The 21,531-nt window shown below is 38.0% G+C and overlaps 2 protein-coding genes across 2 annotated transcripts in view; both read right to left on the bottom strand.

Moving 5' to 3' along the window:
• Positions 1-352: 352 nt before the first annotated feature.
• Positions 353-6,361, bottom strand: LOC122072755 (ABC transporter F family member 1-like). Its single transcript, XM_042637155.1, has 6 exons — positions 6,136-6,361; positions 5,650-5,879; positions 4,911-4,984; positions 4,618-4,828; positions 3,765-3,999; positions 353-1,799 (listed from the first exon to the last, which is right to left on the bottom strand). The coding sequence occupies exons 2-6, from the start codon at positions 5,872-5,874 to the stop codon at positions 742-744; spliced, it is 1,803 nt and encodes a 600-aa protein (XP_042493089.1). The 5' UTR covers positions 5,875-5,879; positions 6,136-6,361; the 3' UTR covers positions 353-741.
• Positions 6,362-8,191: 1,830 nt separating this feature from the next.
• The window catches only part of LOC122073706 (vacuolar protein-sorting-associated protein 33 homolog), a 24,237-nt gene continuing 10,897 nt past the window's right edge, over positions 8,192-21,531 (bottom strand). Inside the window, exons 11-22 of the mRNA XM_042638329.1 lie at positions 21,087-21,138; positions 20,893-20,949; positions 20,366-20,428; positions 20,166-20,272; positions 15,013-15,135; positions 14,807-14,888; positions 14,475-14,545; positions 12,484-12,564; positions 10,085-10,142; positions 9,925-9,986; positions 9,360-9,453; positions 8,192-8,592 (exon numbers count right to left, since the gene is read on the bottom strand). Of these exons, the coding sequence (XP_042494263.1) occupies positions 8,512-8,592; positions 9,360-9,453; positions 9,925-9,986; positions 10,085-10,142; positions 12,484-12,564; positions 14,475-14,545; positions 14,807-14,888; positions 15,013-15,135; positions 20,166-20,272; positions 20,366-20,428; positions 20,893-20,949; positions 21,087-21,138 (931 nt within the window). The 3' untranslated portion in view covers positions 8,192-8,511. The remainder of the gene's footprint in view (positions 8,593-9,359; positions 9,454-9,924; positions 9,987-10,084; positions 10,143-12,483; positions 12,565-14,474; positions 14,546-14,806; positions 14,889-15,012; positions 15,136-20,165; positions 20,273-20,365; positions 20,429-20,892; positions 20,950-21,086; positions 21,139-21,531) is intronic.

Here is a 21,531-nt window from a genome sequence, read left to right as displayed (position 1 = left end):
ATCAGTATTTTTGTTATGAATACCTTCTCCATTCTCTTTGTTTCTCTTCTTTCAAAACTGCTTAAAATGAGATTCTTAAATTCAGTCATTTGGGCTGTGTTTGATAGCCACTCAGTATTTTCTCATGTTTTCTTGTGTTTTTGGCAAGAAATTTTTGTTGGTAGCAAAAGAAAACTTCTGGAAATTTTATAAATTCATTAATTAAATCTGACCTATATGCCAAACACAGAAATTCTTAAACCAAGAAAAAAACGTACAACAATTGTACTTTTTCCTTCTCTTTTCTCTTCGCTACCAAACACAACCATAGTTAAATTTGATTCATGGTTAATAAGTGAAAATGGAGACAAGCTAGCAAATCCCAAGGAGTTTAGTCTAACTGGTCTCAATTATTGTTCACGTACAACTCGAGAATCAAAATAGAAAACACGACGCCGGTAACAGCACTCTTGTAATATATGCTTTAATCAACCATCTACAACAAACAAAGATGGTCTTACCATAGCATCTCCTAACCCAGGCAAGCAATTTGACTGCCACCGACTCTATAAACACCACCAGCCTCAAATTTACTGCTCTGCTTCTTTGATCTCATCATCTTCGAATTTTAAGAGAGACATCCACCAGATAAAGATATATCATAGATCCTAGGCTATAATATTAGATCCCATAAACCAGAATTATAAGTACTATATTATCTCAAGGGAATGCCATCCCCGAGAGCCTATTTCTCTACCCCTCTCAATCAGATAGACCAGCCTTGCTCCTGAGGTGCTCCTTAAAATCCATGATATCACCCTCCCAGCGGGTCACAGCCTGGTTCTCACATACCCATATCTCTTCTGCTACCTGGTTGATAAGTCTGAAGTCATGGCTGACCAGAACCATACCCCCATCCCACTCATTCAGTGCCTCTGCCAGCGAGTCGATCGTCTCAATGTCCAAATGGTTGGTTGGCTCATCCAGCAGCAGCAAGTGTGGCTGCCTCCATGCCAACCATGCAAATATCACCCGGCTCCTCTGGCCATCCGAGAGATTCTTCATTGGCATCACCTGCGCTTTCCCCGTCAGACCAAACCTACCAATAGCAGCTCTCATCCTCTCCTCCTCATTGCCGGGATATTCCTTAATCATGAACTGAAGAGCAGACATCTCCATATCCAGCTTCTCCGCCAAGTGTTGATGGAACTGCGCAATTTTGAGGTGGTTGTGCCGCCTAACCATGCCATCAAGAGGAACCAGCTCCCCCGTCATCAGCTTCAACAATGTGCTCTTCCCAGCCCCATTTGGTCCCACCAGAGCTATTCTTGAATCAAGATCCACTCCAAAGTCAATTTTCTTGTAGATCAGATTGTCAGGTGTGTAGCCAAAGGTAACCTCCACAAACTGAAGCACTGGTGGAGGTAGCTTCCCCACATCGGTAAAACGGAATACTAGTACCTTGTCCCTTACCACCTTCTCTGTGAGACCACCCCGCTCCATCTTTGCCAGTGTCTTCTCCTTGCTCTGTGCTTGCCGTGCCAGCTTAGCAGACCCATGCCCAAACCGCGCAATGTACTCTTTCATTGATGAAATTTGTTCCTGTTCCCACTTGTATTGCTTCATTTGGTTCTCCTCAAGTTCCGAACGAGTCTGAACATACTGGTCATAATTACCAGTATAGATCTTCAGCTTCTTGTTCTGCATATGGATGATGTTTGTGCAGACACCATTCAGGAAGTCCTGGGAGTGTGATACCACAACCAAGATGCGTTCAAATCTCTTCAATGTCTCTTCCAACCAAACACAAGCCTCTAAATCTGTTACAAGGAGGAGAAAGAATAACGAAAACTGGATTAACTCAGCTGTATACAATATATTAAAAGAAATTAGCGAGGGATCACATCAACTAGTAAGACATTGAGAACCAGAAGACAACAATGTCAGAATCACCATTTGGAAAATGAAATGCAGTATTATATTAAGAAGAACAATTCTGACTTTCCTTTATGGTCCAAGGCATTAAAGATTCAATTTTCATTAATGATCAATAAATAACTACTGCATATTTGTGAATCCGGCGCCTAGCGCACCAGTTTGCAGCTTCTGCTTGAAGAGTAGGCGGTAGGTCACTGGATCGACTCCTATCACATGGGTGTGTCAGTTTGTAATTAGTGTATTCCCCCTCTCCCTATAGTGTGTGCGAGTAAAGTCCAATTGGCCAGTTCATTAGGAATAAGCCCAATAAAAAAATAAAACAGATTTTAATTTCCATTGCATTAGCTGCAATAAGGAGTTACTTATATACAAAGGAGGGGGCTGCAAATAATAGTACAGAAATAAGCAGTGTGGGCATGATGGTGGTGGTGACCATCTGGAGAAGGGTGGTTTTATTTTTAACAAGAAATTACTGCTCTGCCCATCAAATTAACCATGTGCTCATTAAAGAGCAAGAGTGAAACCAAATGGAATATAAATTCTGAAATAGCTGAGGATTTCTATCATCAAACCAAACAGATTAATTCCCTATCTTTCCATCTCCTTTAGTTAATATCAACTCTTGTCCTTATTTACTATTACTTCCAAGATCACCCTTCTTTACTTAAGCATTGTTTTAACTTATTTGTTTCCCTCTCTTGTAGCCTTGGAATTTCACTAAATTACAGTACTGCCACCACTTTCATTATTTGAGTTCCTACAACCTATTTTACATTTGTTTAAGTGCCCAACAGTAAAAAAAATTAACAGATTTGCCATTATTCATAATAATTGGATTGTTTAGTGTTGGGTTCGCCCTAAGCAATCCAAACCAGGTTTTGGAACCCCAGATTGCACTAAAGTGACTATAACTAGCCATGCTAGAGATGTCTAGGTTATCATATTATATAAAAAAGGGTTGGACCACTACATGAACTTCTCCATAAATTTTGGAAATTTCAATGGTGAGCTTTGCAAACGCCCAACATCTGTGTGTATGTTCCATTCCCAGATATTCGTCTCAGCCTCCTAAACTTGCTTCCCTTCCCCCCACCCTCTTCACCATGACATCTTTCCAGATTTTATGACACTTTTTTGTACTGCTTTAATTTGTACTATGAGGGCTGAAACACAGTGCAAGTCATGCTTTTACAGGGTCCTGGAAGGAGTGAGCTGAGCACGCCCCAAGTAAAACTCCTAGATAAACACTCAAAAGTTGCAACCACATGGCATCTTTGCAACCCTATATGGGCAATGCAACCAAATCAAATAAATCAATCTCTGGTGTTACCCTCAAATATGTGTTCATCATACCAGCAAAGAAGACCAAATGATTGACCTACCTGGTCGGGATACCATTCATCCTCATCATTGTCACGTGGATCCTCTTCTTTGTCCACATTGAAATGAGTTGGAGAAAATTTAAGATACTTGAGGTTCCACAATGTTCCTTGGTGTCCACAATGATACTTCATGGTTTTTTATGCATAGGCTTCATGGCAGTGGCTTTAGTGTAAGAAGGCCCTGAAGCAGCTGAACTGCTATCAAATAGCCAGCCAACTCTGAAGAGAACACCAAGTGCTTTGACAAACGCAGACAAGATCTTTACCAAAACACATCTTTCTATTCATTACTCCGGTAGAAGGTTGATATAAAAGCTCAAGCATAGAAGACTTCGACAGCTATAAATGTTCATACATTTTGATTCGAGAATCATTAAGAAACAAAGGTTAATAAGGCAAGCACTGAATGAAAAAAGGTCTGTTCAATCTTAAAAGGCACTAGAGAATGAAGCAATGAAGAATTACCTAGATGGTTTGTGGGTTCATCAAGCAAAAGGATAGTTGGGTTCATGAACAGGGCCCGTGCTAAACCAATCCTCATTCTCCAGCCACCTGAGAAATCTTGAGTTTTCTTAGCTTGCATCATTTTGTTGAAACCAAGACCATACAAGATCTCAGCAGCACGTTTCTCTGCAGTTGATGCATCCAAGGCTTCCAAACGCTCATAAATGCGCTCTAATGTATCTCCACCACCTCCATCCTGAAGCAAAATGAAAAATAAAATAACTGTTATGAACATACCAAGCTCACAGTTCTGAGATTGCAAGTAATGGGCATGATTCTTTTAGGTAAGCACCCCTGGAAACTTGAGGTGGGCAGCTTCGGTGCTTTTACCTTCTATGTGACAATTTATTTGGTGCCCAAACTTAGTTGACAACTTCCTATATTGCATCTACTCATTTCACAAGTTCCAGCTCTCAACAGTTCAATTTGGTCAAAATGTGGATGGCTGATGATTCAATACATGGTGGGTCATATATTTGGTTTCCAAACCTGATAGCTAACAGATAGCCAATCAACATGGTTCTCTATCTATCAAATAGTTGGAATAGCTACATCATCCATCCACTGGTTTGATTGCATCAAGTGGAAGAGAAAATGCAATAGATGATAAGCCATATGGTTAAGATAGGCCAGGATATCTAATATAGATACAATCTAAGGGTTTTATAATATTACTTATCAGATTGGCCAAACCACCCCTAAACGGCAGAAGAGCCGCTTATCAAGGATTCTTCCCTAGGTTTGAGAATCTAGAGACCCTTTTCCCATAAATAACATGTAAAAAATAAACATTATAAAGCTAATTGAAGCAGACCTCTGCTGCAAGGGCTTCAGCTTCTTTTTCCAATTTCAGCCTCTCCTCATCACAGCTTATTACAGCCTCCAGAGCAGTCATGTCAGAAGCTTCAATCTCCCTAGTGAGGTGATAGATATCCATATGTTCTGGAATAGGAAGTTCTCGGTTCCCAATTGCTGCAAGGAGGGTAGATTTCCCACAGCCGTTCAAACCAAGTAATCCATAGCGCCTGAAAATTAAAGTATTAGTGACATGCTTCTACTTAATGCCATGAGAGAGCATGACAACTAAACTGCAAGTTGATGAAAAACCTGCCAAAATTAAGTTCCAGCTCAGAATCCACAATGAGATCGTGACCATGGAAGGTAACTGATAAGGACTCTATCTGCATCATAACATTTACTTGTTAGCAATTCTGCAGAATGTTTAACCGCTTTAGTGGTGACCATAACTTAGAAACCTGCTGTTTCAATAGATCACAAAGCATAAAATGCCAAACCTCCTCAAGTCCTTACAATTTTCCAGACAAATTATTATTATTAAGTAAAGCTCAAGTTTACATGCTCCAGACAAAATCAGATGGAAAAAAAAAGGAACAAAAAAGGAAGTTAGTACTGCTAACAGAACCCGAATTACCAGGGACAAAATTGCGAGGAACAAATAGCACTCCCGGCAGGCAGACACAAATAAGGAACCCTACTCTTCTAGTTATTCCCTTTCACTTCCTCTAGGTGCTCTTTAAAACAGTCAAGTAGGGAATCATGAACACCAGAGAATCTAAGGAAGGAAAAAACTGTAGCAATGTTATGCATAATATTAGTCCAGAAATCCGATGAAATATAAGCCCTCCAAAAATCAGTAAAAACACTACCGGATCTGCATTCAAGCGGCAACTCTTCTAAACCCACATGGTAATGATAAATTCGTGCATATTTAGTATAGTCCACGTCCATAAATATTGGTTCACCGATCTTAATTCTCACCGTTCATATAGCAGAAGTGAAATATCAAAAGACAGATGAACGAAAAGCCGGTTTCTATCAGACTTACACGAATATCTCTAGACAGAGGATGAGAACATAGCACACCGGTGCAAGTCCTATCGGATATCTGAATGGAGCCGACTCCATTGGCTAGCTTGTCGACTCGCCCGCCATTCTGGGTATCTGCAGCAGAAGCCGCCGCCTTCGATGGTCCAGCAACTTTTCCACCTCTCTTGGCAGCTGCAGCAGCTTTCTTTTGGGCTGCCTTCTTCTTACTCGCGTCCGAAACCATGTTTCCTGCAAGACGATCGTAGAAACCCTAATTAAGGCATCCAGAGTTTATTTAGAACTCCAAATAATAACAATATCAGCCCGTGCAGATTGAAACCTAAAACACCAACCAAATCTCGAAAAAAAAGATGGAAATAAAATACTTACAACAAAAAATATAACAAAAAGGAGCATATAAACCCTAAAATTGTAAAGAAAGAAGGCCACCCTAGAAAAAGAGTTCAAAATACAAATGCGAAGATCTGAAAAAAAAAAAGCAAACCTCAGGAGTGCGTTCTTCTGTTCAGGCTCTGCTTCCTCCCTGACTGATCTTTTTCGTAAAAGAAACCTATCTGGGGATGTCGAAAGAAGGTTTTCCTACGGAAGTCTCAGACTCTTTTCTTCCACTTCTTCGTGTATCACTCTGGAGAAGAGAGAAGAGAAAAGAAAATAAATAATCTAAACCCGACGAAACAGGGTTAAGAGTGGAGACTTCAGAGAGTTTGCACCGGAGACGGAAATTCCATACTTGTAAGCGAAGGATATCACAGTGTCCACGTGTCTTCCAGAAGCTTTGACGGACCAGTGTCTGTCAGGTTCCGACCTTAAGCTGGTCGGTTCAAATTTTTTTGGTTTTTTATTTTTTTTTCAAATGAGGATGGTCGGTTCAGCTTTAACCTTCCTAATACGGAGTAGCAATTCTATCAGTTGGACGGGCAAAATTGTAAATTCAATCAGTGTCTTCGGTTTTTATTGCTTCAAGGGAAAAGTCTATTGAAAGGCATCGTGATCCCATCCCAGACACAGAGGGAGGGAGGGAATAACTGCGCCTCCTCATGAATGATAGAAAGAACCGTTCTTATTAATGTTGTCATGCTCGTTTCCATTTGACCCTAGTGTGGTTCTTATGCCGAGACATAAAGAGAGACAAAAATAACCAACACACCCTATAAATACTAAAAATTCAACCTGATTGATGAACATACACACATTGTGATTGACCCTGATACTAGCACATATGTCATGCTACCAAGTAGAGAACCCTCTCCCAAACAATATATAAGAACTAAAACACAAATGTCATGCCACCAACCAAGTAGAGAACCCTCTCCTAGACAATATATAAGAACCAAAATCCAATACCACAATCATGATTGTAAGATTTGATTTAGTCAAATTCGATGTATAAAAGTCAACCCATCACCGCTCGAGTCGATTGATTGTGGGTTCGAATCTTGGCATGTCCACTATCGCTCATTGGTCCTGTGGAAACACTGCTTGCTATACAGGGGCTTGTCCTGGGGCTATGATCACTACTATGAAGCACCTTTTTTTTTCACCGAAAAAAAAAAAAAAAAAGAGTTATACTTTCTCCATTCAGTTTGTTTCAAAATGTCTAAAATCAAAATCGAACTAATGAAATTTCACTTTTTAAAACCAAAACTGAAACGAATTGAATTGGTGGGCTTTTTTCAGTGTGATTAGGTTTGGTTTTACATGGATGGTTCCATATCAATTTTTAATTCCATATCTAAATTAACGCTGTTAGGAGCCAGAATGGAAATGGTAAGCTTTCAATCATATGGCAACATTAGCTAAGAAACATTATATAGATAAACTACAACGAAAATGAGGATTTTGAGATAGATGTGTGATAAAACTAAGAAGGATAAAAGAATTATCATAATAACTAACTTGGTAGTAACTACAAAACATGATAAACCACTAGAAAATTGTTTGAAGTGACTTGACCATGTTTAATGGAGAGCTTTGGATACTCTTCACACAAATGAGTGATTTAATTCAAATTGAAGGAAATAAAAAAGTCAAGAATAGACCTAAAAAGACCCTCGAGAAGTGGCGAGGCAAGAAATCCATAGCTTAAACCTTGTATCAAGTATGAACTCGAATAAAACTGATTGTAAGGCAAGGATTCATGTAGCCCATCAATCTTATTGGGATAAGTCAAGCTGTATTTCGTTTACTTATTTCCAAAGTGAACCTTAACTTTACACCCCCCCCCCCAAGCAATAGTCCCTTCAGGTTTGAATACTGAATAAAGATGATGGACAACAGGAATTCAATGAAACCCTATGTCACCTGAATTTATTAGATACGATGGTACATTATGCTATTTCAGAATCCAGCTAATCACGATAGATGGTTTTCCTCCTAGGCCGGCCGGCCATGTCTACAACTTTGTTTTCCTGGGTTGCTGCATGACCGGATGAGTTCGTGCATTTCTCTGAAATGATGACAACACAGGAAGCACGACATGATTTCCATCAAAACGCCCTGAGAATGTGAAGGAAGCTAATACTGCTATAATTACAAAACTATTTCTGAAAAGCTCAATAATTTCAATTCAAGGGCAATACATTAACACATGAATCCACCAAAACAAAGTGATAATAATTACACACTGGCATGGGGTGGGGAAGAAGAAAAAAGGTGCATCTAAGGTTTTTTTCTTAGAGAAACATGCATCACAGTTAAACTACTCATACATGATTGTTCTAATGCACTCCCATAAGAGCCACCCAGTTGATTAGCCTCCCAATCACACAAACTGCCAGATCAATACCAATTATATTCTGAGAAAACGGTTATTCAGGATCTCTGGTCAAGGATCAGTAAAACTTTTGTCTCCACACTCTCTTCAATCAATGAATGTCTCAACCAGCGAGCGACCATTCACTATTTTTGTTGTCCCAATGATGAAGTCATATGCCATTCCTTCCTGCAAATCACAAATCAGAGAGTACTTGTGGAATGTCATCAAAGAAAAGAATAAATTACCTGGAAGAGAGGCGACCAAGTATGGAAAAGTTATGGGCTTTTTATTATGGAAACTTAAGTATAACAGGCTAATTAACAAAAGGTTCTCAACTAGAAGGATCTCTCAAGGCACAAGGTTTTGCAGATCAAACACTGAAAACATAAACTTGCTTAATGGGATAACAGGCTAAACACTTCCTTCAGGCACAAGGTTTTGCAGATCCAAGAATTACATATCATGAACTTTGTTTTGTTAGTGAAGACCGGCTTAGCCTGGTGGTAGTGCCTTGCTTGTAGAATCCAATGCTGAGGGCTTGGTTTTGGTCATGGTATCCAAGGATGAGGTAAGAAAAAACTCTTGTTACTCTTGTTTCTTTAGGTGACTGGGTGTTCAGAGGTCAAATTTCACAATCTCTAGGTTTTGTTCCAAAGTAGGAGAATTCCATTCCTAATGTTGTTTGGGGATGGTCGTCTACCATGGGTACAATATGATTAAAAAATATGGAAGTGAAATTGGTGACTGTACAGGTAGAAAATAACATAAGGCTTCCTCAAGTTGAAAGCTATTTCTTCAATTCAGGTTATTGCTTATTACAAAGCTTTGGGCCCTTGGAGATAGGAATATAACCAACCAGTGAACACATACAGACACACATGCATGCATTACGTTCAAGCAAATGGTACCGATAATATGATGCTTCTTGAAAACTGGCATGTGGTAATTTGTACCTGAGCACTAAGAAAACGAAGAGCAGATATCTCTGCAAATGTCACTCCTCCAATAAATACAACCAGTACAAGAGAGCGTTGGCCATGTGCCACCCTGCACATAACAGACACCGAAGGAGCAAACAAAAAAGGGTTTCAACACATGAAACTCGGTTGAAGTAAAAGTGGTCTCGGATGGAGTCTATATCCAATATCAAATTTTGATGCATAGAAACTAATGAATAGAGGAAGGCCTTTCCTGATGAAACAATTAAGAACGAACGAAAAATAAATTATCAATATCTATAAAAGAAATCAATATACAGGTTAGATATTTAATAAACGTTCTAACTACAATTATCTAATAATTATGTGGCATATGAACATTTCATTGAATACTTCTGAGTATAAATTCAGGGATAGATGGTTTCCTTATCATAGATTTTGTTAAACTGAAATTGAGCATCCTCCTCCTCATATGTGTGCAGCAATTTTGAAACCCAAAAGCACAAGAAATATAATTAAACAATGAAAAAAAGTAGTTGCCTCAGAAGTCTATCTTTAAGGATCAGTTACTGATGCATACTTGTCCACATTCCCCGACGTGCCTGGTATAGTGTTGATTGATGAGCTGTTAGAATATCCACCCTATAAAGGAGAAAATAGAACGAGCTGTTAGATTTTCCTTTCAAAGGCAATACACTGGACAATCACGTCATAATTTGACACGGAAGATATTTGCTCACTCTCTTTGACTCCAAATGCGGTCCAGGCAAAAGCTTCAAAATTTCTTCAATAGGGCGCCTGAGAGGTTAAATTTGTAACATTAAAGCATATATGAGATCCATCTCGAAAACAAGTAAATAAATTACATTTCCAAGTTTCCAACAGACATCTATTAAGTACCAAATCTGTTTCTAATCATTGAATTAGAAACCATTGGGAGATTAATCAGGGAAAGGAAAGAAATGGGGGTGTTGTTAGTAAAGGGCTGAAGGGTACCCTCATACTACTACACATGAATGTGTCTTTCATACCACTAATACTATTTTAGGAACATTGAAATCTAGTGGCTTTCTAATAAATCAGTTTAGTTGGCATTGTGCAGTGAGAAAATATTTTCCAAGTTGCTCTGTCTTGTCTTGAGTTTTTCCAACGACAATACGTTTTATTTGAAAGCATCCATGCAAAGATTTCCACCGTACATGATGCACCTTTCCCCCATATTTCTCTTCGCTCCCAATGTAACTCCGTGTCTTTAAAAGAACACATAATGAACTGAAATAAATAAGGGCCTCCAGTCTCATCTCCCTCCTAACCCTCACATCTGAATTTCAAGGGTGAACAGACAAAATCGGCAAGCCTTTGAAGGAGCTCCAAGCAATTATTCACCTCCAGATTGTTCAAATTTCATGAAACAAGCAATGACAAACACTCTCCACTCTTGGACACCACTCCCTAATAGAATATCTGTTATGTATAACCTTGAAAACAGATCACAGTGCTTCCTTACTCCAATACATCCGTCCTCCCAAAATCTAACCCCCTTCTCCCCACTTCAAAAACACATTCCCTTCAAAAGGTTATGGGAAACCTCGTTGCAACTCCATAATATTTGCCAAGAACCCAAACTAAGAATGATGCACATCAAGGTAATGAGAAAATTTCTCATGTTCCACAAATTAGCAAAAGTTCTTCCTCTAGAAAGACTGGAATGTCAGATTAGGACTCGTTTAAGCAAAAGCCCACAGAATGCAGACAGTGCTTATTTAAATTGGTTGAATTTGTAGTTTGAAGTTGTTAGTGTTGCATAATGAAAAGGGCATCTGGATGTTTACTTAATCGTTTTACCATCCATACCATTGTGATAGATCCCCTGTAGACTTCTTAAATATTCTAAGCAATAATAGGAATACTATCCTTTATCCTTGTCATAGCGTTAAGAAAGCAAAAGAACAAAATCTCAGTGTACCTGTGATCTAGGGACACAAATAGAAGAGCTATGCGGGTGGTAAGTAAATATAGCAGAAGCACAGGTAGTTCAGGTGTTTTTGTAATTTAGGGCTAATTTGGGTCTTACTTTGTCTGAACAGATTAGGCTTATTGCACAAAATTCAATGGCAAGGACTCAATGGGTGGTTTTGGGTAAAATGGAGTTTGGGGTGCTTTTGGAGATGGATAGAGTTTTAATATGATGATTTTAAGGACCCCTGCCCTTGGTTAGCATTCAACTTTTTATTTATCTCTCTTTCCACTTTACCTGCATAGAAATGGAGTCATGGATATTTCCATAATAAAACAATGGAGACATGAGGAACATGGTCATTCGAAGTCTAAAAGTAAGTTCATATGTCAACAGAATGTATTTTGAAATGGGAACAAAAGATGTTCTCTTCCTTCTATACTATAGATATATACAATAGACATGCATTCAGTAACAATGATAGATTTTAAAAGATTTTTTTGGCGCATGTATACTTCTTTGCGGCAGCCCCGGGGGGCAGGGGGATTTTTCATACCTCCATCACTCCACCAGGCTCACATCCAAGTGGATCCAGGTTCATGTGCTTATGAGCTGTGTTAAATTGAGAGGAAAGTGCCTCAAATATTTAAACAAGAAATTGAGAAACCAGAGCATCTCTTTGATAAAACTAGACCAAGCAACTACAATGCCAAACTCAACCCAACTAAGCCTTCTCCCAACAAATACTCTCCCATGTATTGGTATGCCTCTTCATTCTCAAAATTCAACTTGCCACTTTTCAAACTCCATTTGGGCTGAAACTTGAAATGTGAGCAAGGGACCTTAAGGTCTACTTGTCCATGAGATTTGGGCCCCACCTGATCAGCCACATGACAAGTTTTTATGGCTGCCTAGGAAAGACTTCCAAAAAGAGAAATTAGTCACTGAAAAATTAATAATATTGTCAAATTCACAGCATTAACACAAAACCAAATGATCATTAAATTGACAAACTTTACTCCTTGCGGGAATGATCATGATCATAAAACTTCCCCTTGCATCATCAAGAAACAATGTAGTTGGAATAATAGGCCAGAAGCTAAGATTTGTGGGCTTGCCAGGTCAATACAACAGTGTTTAAGGGAGATTGTGAAGAAAGAAAGAAGAAAACAATGAACTTACCATCCAGAACGAACTGCATGCTGAACAAGGCGGATGCTAAGAGGTGCATATCCAGAGAAAACATATGCAATATCATTTGGGCTGTAGAACAGACATCAAACTGAGAAGTATTCATTGAAAACCAATTTATCAACTATTTTTTTTTTTTTTTGGGTGGGGGGGGGGGGTGTGGGGGAGAGGCACCCTTAGACTTTGAAGGATAAAAAAGTATGTGCAGGCATGAAACTATAAAATTACTCATGCTAACATAATTGAGAAACAGAAATAACTACTTAAAAATATCCAAGGACAAATGCAGTCTGAGTACTCAAAAAAGGAGGCCAGTCAGAATCCATTGAAAAAAAGACCCTCCATAGTAATGCAGGGTCAATTTGGGTTGGGTTGGGTTGGTCCATCCAGTTCAAACCAATCGCTGTGGTTTAAGATTTGATTCAGTTTTGTTCCTTCTAGAAACCAGAAACCATGGGCTAGCTTATAGGAGTTTTATCTTCTTATTTCAATGTAGTAACTTTGCTGGATTATGACTCCATAAGTCCAGCCTTAACAGGTTACTATATTAAGTTTTAAGAGAGATTAGGACACCTAATCACTGCAGCTGGATTACTATATTAAACTTGTTAAGCTAGACTAGGACAGCTAATCACAGCTCGCAGCTGGGAGAAGGTTCCCTTTTTCTGTTGGGTCTTTTATTTCTTTCATCATTAAGCTATTTATTTGGTTAGTTAGGGACTCCTGCAACAGTCCCCAACGATTCGAGAGTTAGAGTTTACAGCTTTGAATAAATTCTAATTGCTTATCTCCCCCCCCCCCCCCAAAACGATCTCCTCTCTCCTCTTCTTCTTCCCTAGCAGATTGAGCCCCCTCTCTTCTCTCCCTTAGATCTTCCTCCTTTGGTAGCAACTCAGTTGCTTCCTTTTATTGACCACTATCACTCTATGATACTCTGCTTCTTCCCACTCTGTGTTGGACTGCAACAGGTACTGAAACAAGGCTATTCTTCTGTCTGCTCTTCTCTGTAATCAAGTCAGTCACATTATTTATATGATCTGTTTCTGGACCTATCAGTTTATTATTCTGTTCCTGGTATTAATCCCTCCCTGATTTCTCTATGTTAATCTTGTATTCTGGTGGTTAGCCTAATCTCTTTCTATCATAATTAAACCCATTCTTATAGCACTTATTTATATATGTTATTCTTGGGCCTCTGCAGTTCAGATCTATATCTTCTCTAACAGAGGTTTATTGGATTTCAGACTGCATCATATGGTCTACAAACAGCATACCATAAACTATACATAGTTAACATGCTCTGTCGCACCATTTCAATGGACCAATTGATCTAGAATTGTCTTGATAACTCATCACCTCCTTTTCTCAGTGATATTTACATATCAAAATCCTATCATATCACATTTGAATTTTTCAAATATTCACCTCGCTGATAAGACAAATTGAGTAAATACTATATGATACTTATGTTGCAATGATTGTTATAACCAAGTCTACATCACCCTTACAATAGAATACAATTAGGATGATGCACTTCGCATGCAGAAACCATCAAAAGGTATGCCAAACCCTGTAGGGCCATTGGCCTGAACCAATGGCATGATATAACTATGCTATTGGTAGACATTCCACCATCCAAAAGTTGACATCTCGATCTCGAGGTTGGATTCGATCAAGCCCAAAAACAAGATATCGGTCAAAATGGTCGAAACCTGATATTTTTTGAGGAAAAACTCGACATGTCATGGGCTGGTCAAAACTTGGTATTTTTCTGTCGAAACTACCAAAATGTGCTTAATATGGTCGAAACCAAGTTGAGACTTGGTACAAGTCAGTATCGACTCAAGGTTTCATCTTGTTTTTGTCAAAACTGCACCGAGATGATGAACCATGCCACCATCTACCTGTCTCATGCCTCAAATGTCATGAACAGAATGAAATTGAGACATTTTAATGAACAAATGATCATAAAAATTTATTACTTGGCAGTGTCAGTATCTTCAACAATAAGCTGTAGTGCACGTTTGATAGTAGGCCAGTTAGTCTTTGTGTCCTGCAAGGCCCCACATAATATAAATCAGCAACACAACCATAACAAAAGGAATCCACTAGATACAAGCCTATTAGATTTTCCAACTAGAGCAAACACTTCAAGATGAATCTAACAACCAATACCTCAATGATATCGCTTAAATGTCGAACCATTTTTTTTTCCTTCATATTTTACTCTTTATTTTTGCCAAGCAACGGATGGAACTTTATCACGGAAATTACTAACTAAATAAGCCTGAATTTTTTTTTTATCAAATGATACCTGTTTCTTAAATAATCCAGCTTTCTCCAAATTATTCAGCGTAGCCATATGTTCAAATCCATAGCTGTGAAGTACCTCCCTCCTAAACCGACAGAATAAGTATAACAGTGAATATTTTAGAAAATGCAGGAAATGATCATTACGAAAGCCCTTAGAAGAAACAAAAACAAAAGAAGAAAGAAAAATCCCATGTATATGAACCTTACCTCAAGTAATCATAGTTTTTCTTAGGCAGCCCTGAATTTGTAATTGAAAATAACACAAGCAGACGAAGGACATTAAGAATTGGCTCCTGCTTATGGATCAACTCTTCAATGTACTCAAAGCATCTGCATTGGTTGCCATGTCCATTAAATTATAAAATATCCCACCAGAAGACTTGTAGTAAAAAAAAAAAAAAAAAAAGAAGAAGAAGAAAAAGAAAAGAGAAGAAGAAGAAGAAAGATGTGTAAAACCAATTTCTAAATGAAACAAATAGAACACTTTTTAGGGGGGTAGCATGCACGGTATCAAGTATCAATATGATGACCAATACAGCTGATACGTATCGAGATTGGCCATGTCACTATGATACAGACCCAATACATTAAAAATTACATATGAAACCGACACAGACCGGTACATCTGATACAAAAGCTGTCAAAACCCAAAAATCCCAATTTTTGAAAGAAAACTTCTTGCTATTTTTTGGGCCACAATCTAAGAGGATCCAATCTACACTAAAAACGATATAAGAGGAGTGATTGAACAATGAAAATTAGTATGTTGGAAAAAAAATTTTGCCTGAACCTTGGTTTTTCTTGCTTGTTTTCTCCAAGTATCGTGTCTAAACTGAAAAAACTAACCTAAATTTAGATCATCTTGAATGAATTGTGATCAATAATGTATAATTATGTTTGTTGCTAATCCTAGTTAGTAGTTACACAGTACTTCAGGCATGTTTAATTGATATTGTGCTTACCAATGAAGGTTTGAATCACACAGATGCTGTGAAGACAATGATAACCTGACATTGATTGGATATCATTATTTATTGCTGATTTATGGAGCACAATGCTCAGAACACTTGTTTTGCATGTATTATAAGCATATCCATATGTATCTTAAATGTATCTAGCATCTCTTGGTGTTTCTCGCACATCTCCAAGATGTCTCTAAAAACCATCTTTCCGATACACTACAAGATACCAATACTTAGCACCTAGTGCACAGACTATCGTTGCATCTCACTCTGGTTTGGAAAATAATATATTGACACCAATCACCCTTGTCAGAAACTGTGTGCAGCCAAAATTGGGCAAATAGGGGGGGTGAAAGAGTACTGAGACTTATGAAATCCTAATCCAACCTAACTAAGATTTTCCTCTTAGTTTGGATATTTGAGGTCATGTCCTTTCCTGAGATATCTCTCCTTGATTGATGCCCCTCTTTACCATGCCGCATGCTTTCTTTCTGGTTGAGTCTAGCTATCAGGTTGTGGTTAGGCTTTACCCTTTTAGTCTGTTGTATTTGTTTGGGGTTTTTTCCCCTTCCCTTTTGCAGGCCCTTGTATTGGAAAGGCCTTGTTAATTGTTTGTAATTGGTTGTTCTCCCCCCTCCCCCTTTCTTTCCTTTGGCAATGAATTTTTTTATTCATAAAAAAAAAAAAAACACTTAATAATAATTTAAAGGCAAGAAAATGCTACCCTGCTGACGCAAGTACACACCAACAAGTGGCCCAATGGAAGGGCATATGGGAGCATCTTTAGCATGGTCTTTCCCATAGTTAGTGCGGGAGCAAAAATAATACGGGAACGGATACTTACGGCAATTAAATGGACCATACAGTAATAATACGTTTCGAAAAATCCGGTGCAATAAAACACGTATGGCAAGGATACGATACGTGTTTAATACAGTTGATCTGTAAAAATCCAGGTGCAAAAATACGGGACTAAAAATGATTGTTTGAAACTAAATTCTAATCTCCCATGGTTTTATGGACATTAAAATCCAATCTGACTTTCCAATTTTAAATCATTTCCCATTCTTTTGGATTGTCACATTTAATATTAATTAAATTTAACCCCTAAAAAATGTATGGTAGAAAGAACTAAGAGGAGAATCAAACCTCATTTTGTCTTATAACTTTTACATGTTTTCTTCTTCTTCTTGGTATGAAAATAAGGTTCAAGAAGATGGAGAATAAGTGTTTGCAATCGTTCATCCCAGAGATGCGCTTAGATTTTCTTGAAATTTCCATGGGGGATACAATCTAAGACAGGTCACGGATCAATTTTAAGGCTCAAGAACCCCCTCCCTTCAACTCCTTTGATTTCTCAGATGCAATATTGCAAGAACAGAGGGAGGAGAACACCCGTTTCCCTCTTTCTGATTCTTCACATTGTCCAACTGCAACTATGTTTGTAAATAATTGTCGGTCCAATTCAAATGGCGATTGTATGCTAAATTTCCTAGAAAGGTTTTCATTTCAACCCCTTTTGAAGAATCCCGCCCTTGGCCATCTTTGTCCATGTGAGTCATCTCTTTTGAATCTTACTTCTCATTAAAAATTATTTGCAGATGCAATCGCCCTCGATTGGATTTTCAACTACCAATGGGAAGAGAAACGGTGAAGAGAATGAGAGCAGGGGGTGTTGATGTCTTACCTATTGCCTTTGGTCACTAGCCGCCGGGAATGGAGATGGAGAAGAAGGGGTGGTTGGGGCAAGGGTTCCTCCTTTTTTTGAAGGGTTACAGTTTCGATCAACTAGGGTTCCTAATAGAAGACAGGGGCCGGGAATCGGGATTTGGGATTTGGGATTTGGGATTTAGGGATTTGGCCCATTTGGGTTAATCTCATTTTTTTTAACCCAAAAGTTTTATTGAGGATGTAACGTATTATATGAGTATTATTCGTGTATAATACGGTTATCTTTAAAATACGCGTATTAAACGGGTTTTTTGGATTAATATGTCAAATTACGATCTTTTGAATTAAACGTTCGGATACGCATATTTACTATGTTCCCAAGTCATTACTATGTTCACAAGTCACGGTACGATAACTCAACCAAACTTCATTCCATATTCAATTTTGTATATCAATGGGTACATGCTTACATATATAAAGAAGGAACACAAAGGCTCATAATCTAATACTAAGACTAAAACTGAATTGAACTCGACCTTCTAACGTTATTTAAAATGAAATAAGAACTTAAAATAAATAGGAATCCTCTCCTACGTAATCTACCCTACCCCAAGGAAAAAGTTTACATAATTATCCCCCGTATAGATATAAATCCCAACTCAACTTTGTTGGTTCAAAAACCCAAGTTTGAGTCAAATTCTGCTTTGGTCTGGGTTTCCAGATCCAATCATACCGGTCCAACCACGATAGCGCTACTGCATCAGTAGTAGCTTTTTATAATAAATACTATACCTATTCTCTCTTTTCTGATGATTTAGCTGCATCCTTTGAAACTTTCCAGTGGCTTAAAGGCATGGTTCAAAATCTCGATGAGATCTCAGAAATTTTGTGTTTTTTTTTTTTTACTAAGTCGAGATGTGCTACGAATTACAGAAAGGTAATCATCTCGGTCGAAATTTCGGTATCTCGGCTGAAATTTTGGTACCATTTCGGCAAGACACGAAATGATACCAACCAAGGCTTATAAAATACTCAATCTCATGAGGGGAAGTTGAATTTTTTTTTTCTTTTTCTAGTTTAAAAAAATTCATTTTCCATCAACATAAAATGTCTTTTTTTTTATGGTTAATATAACTTTGATGGAACTCAATTATATATATGTTGCTCACCATTGGCTGATCTACGACTCTATTGGAGCGAATTTTTTTTTTCAGCAGGTAAATATTTATTTTATTTTTGAAAAAAAGATTAATAATTTAAAAAAATAAAAATAAGGGAAAATATTTGTTTTGATTTTAAAAATAAAGAAAAATATGAGATTAATATTAAAGTATTTTGAAGCGTACATGATGCTTGTTATGTTATACCATATTTGATTTTGTTGTATTGTCATTAAAATATTTTCTAAAATTGATACAAATTAATTTTATGTAAGAGAAAAATATAAGTAGCTACCATATTTGTAAGTTAATAATGACATTTTTTTTTTCTATACATCAACATTAGGGCAATATAAAATGACTGACAGAGGAGGCGACGAGGAAGGCGGGAGAAGAGGAAGAGGAGGTGAGAGACATGATAGGAGTCGTGATAATGAAGAGATTGTATGGAAACACAAAGTGCCGATTGATGGCGATAAGAGGAAAACAGAGTGCAACTATTGTCACAAAAAGTTTATAGGCCATGGGGCCACAAGACATAAGCAACATTTGGTTGGAAATTGCTCAGATATGGCTACATGCATTGAAATGTCTGATTATATTGCTAAGGCCATAGCTGAAGACATGAAGGAAGGGAATAAAAGGAAAACGGCAAAGGAAAAGGCGAGGATAGAATTTGAGGCACTACATGCTCCAATGCATCGTTATGATGATGATAGTGATGATGACAGTGATGATCCTACATATGTGTCTAATGACATATAGACTGAGGGAGAAGCTAGAAATTGGTGGCGGGGCCAAGCGTTGAGCCAACAAAGTCTTCGTGAGGAGGAAAGGCGTAGACAGAGTAGAGGAGGAGCTGGTCCATCTAGAGCATAAGGTAGTGGATCTTCACAGCCTCCTTCGCCATTTAGGAGAATGCAGAGTACAAGGGCAGCCTCACCTCCACCTCCACCTCCACCTCCAATGGTACCACCTCGTGTTAACCCCATTCTACAACAGGATCCCCATGGGTACAGGAACAAGGGCAGTAAGCAGCGTAAGACAAAGGGGATGTGGACTAATATGAAGCCTTATGTTGGGGAGGCTTATGTTGTTGTAGCAATATTTCATAAAATCTCTAAGCAATTCGACAGTTGCTGCCAAACAAGGGTGCAACTCTAAAACATTGCCATGTTCTAATATTTTTGCAAATCTAAGTTCTAAACATGTCTATGAACCTTAAAACAAGCTCTCCACCAAGTTTCAAGTCATAATATAGCCGTTTGACCACCGAAACAATCAACTGAGTAAAAGAAAAATACCCAACTCGCAGAGATTTCGGTATTTCGGTGATTCTGAAACTACTGAAACGAAACGAAATTTTGAACCTTGCTCAAAGAAGTGTGAAGATATTTTAAGGGAAATGAGATGGTGTAAACTTCTTCCCTCCCCCCACCCCCCTCTTGTAGGCAACAGAGGTGAAGATGATGCTCAATCCCAGGTCTTGGGAACAATAACCAATGACTTTATGAGCTTGAACAGAAAGAACCCAGAAGCAAAAAAAGGAAGTATAAATCCCACTTACATGTCAAAACTTTGAGCCTCCACGACTGTGTGTTCTATGTCAAGTTGTCCCAGGAATGAAGGCTTTGACGTAAAAGTAGACAAATGCTGAGCCAGATTGATATGCCTCTGAAGCAATCATCACCATAATAGAGCCTAAGATCATGAGTGAATCACTTTCCGGAAAAAAAAAAATTGGAAAATCTCAAAGAACATACTTACAGTAATTTCTGGTAAGGAGTTCAGCTTTTTGACAAAATCCTTTAATTCAGATACTGTCTGAGTCTGTTTACAGAATATAGCATTACATTATAAATTCTTCATTCCACTACTTAATTATGCCAAATTAGAAGCAAATACCTGATTTTATAAAATGCAACCCTATGTGGATTAACATTTTAAACATAAGTTTCATTGTTCATGGGCCATTGGAAAAGGTAGCCAGACCGTTGATTGCAACAGGTGAACAATCTGGTCCCCGGTCAAGAACATCTGAGGCCCATCGTCATACACGATGTCATGCATTTGGGGAAAAATTAAACTTGTGGTAGAAACTTGGAAGCTCAATGCCCCTTTTATAATACATACAAGTTTATTTCAAACCCGAAAGAACCTGAGTTTCATGAGAGATAACTCAAAGCCTCGTGGGTATCATGTAATCCCAGTTTTAGATCAGTTCCCATCAGAGGTAGGTATGGGGAAAAGGGGGAGGGAAAGACAAGCTATCAAATGCTTTCTTACTGACTTACCGTAGTTGTCATTTCTGTATAATCCTGCTTCATGGATGTTGCTTTTTGACGAAGAACCTGCAATCATACTGCCAATAGCAACTAAACACATAGTGCTCCAAAGAAGAAAATGCAACCTTATCTGATTTAGAAAGGAAAAAAGCACATAACAAGTATGATAATCCAAAAAATGAGCAGGCTGGTAAAAACTGAACCTGAACAACTACTTCAAAGTTGAGATCCCGTATCTCCTTGAATAGTTTATCGCTGAAAATTTTATAAAAATATGGAAAATTCAAAAACATTAGATGTTCCTGCAGTTGAACAAGGAAGACATATTTGTGATAAATGAAGATAATAAATGGACAAGACATGCTCACTACTCCAATAAGTCCCCTCTCCCCCACCCCTAAATATAAGAGCCAAGCAAAGGCAACTGAGAAACAAAACTTTATCACAAACACAAATGGTAAGAATGAATATTTTACTCCAGTGAAAAGAGTACAGATAAAAAGAAATAGAAAAATATCAAATGTCCCCCACAGAATGAAAGATAAAGCTTACCACTTCAAGATTTTTTGCACACCAAAAAAAAAAAATTGATATCCAGTTAGAGTATAGAGTTATTTATTGATATCCAGTTAGAGTATAGAGTTATTT

This window comes from Macadamia integrifolia, chromosome 3, assembly GCF_013358625.1.
Source record: "Macadamia integrifolia cultivar HAES 741 chromosome 3, SCU_Mint_v3, whole genome shotgun sequence".
Lineage (NCBI taxonomy): Eukaryota > Viridiplantae > Streptophyta > Magnoliopsida > Proteales > Proteaceae > Macadamia > Macadamia integrifolia.
The sequence above is the reverse complement of the archived record's forward strand: the minus strand, read 5'-3'. Positions and strand labels throughout refer to the sequence as shown.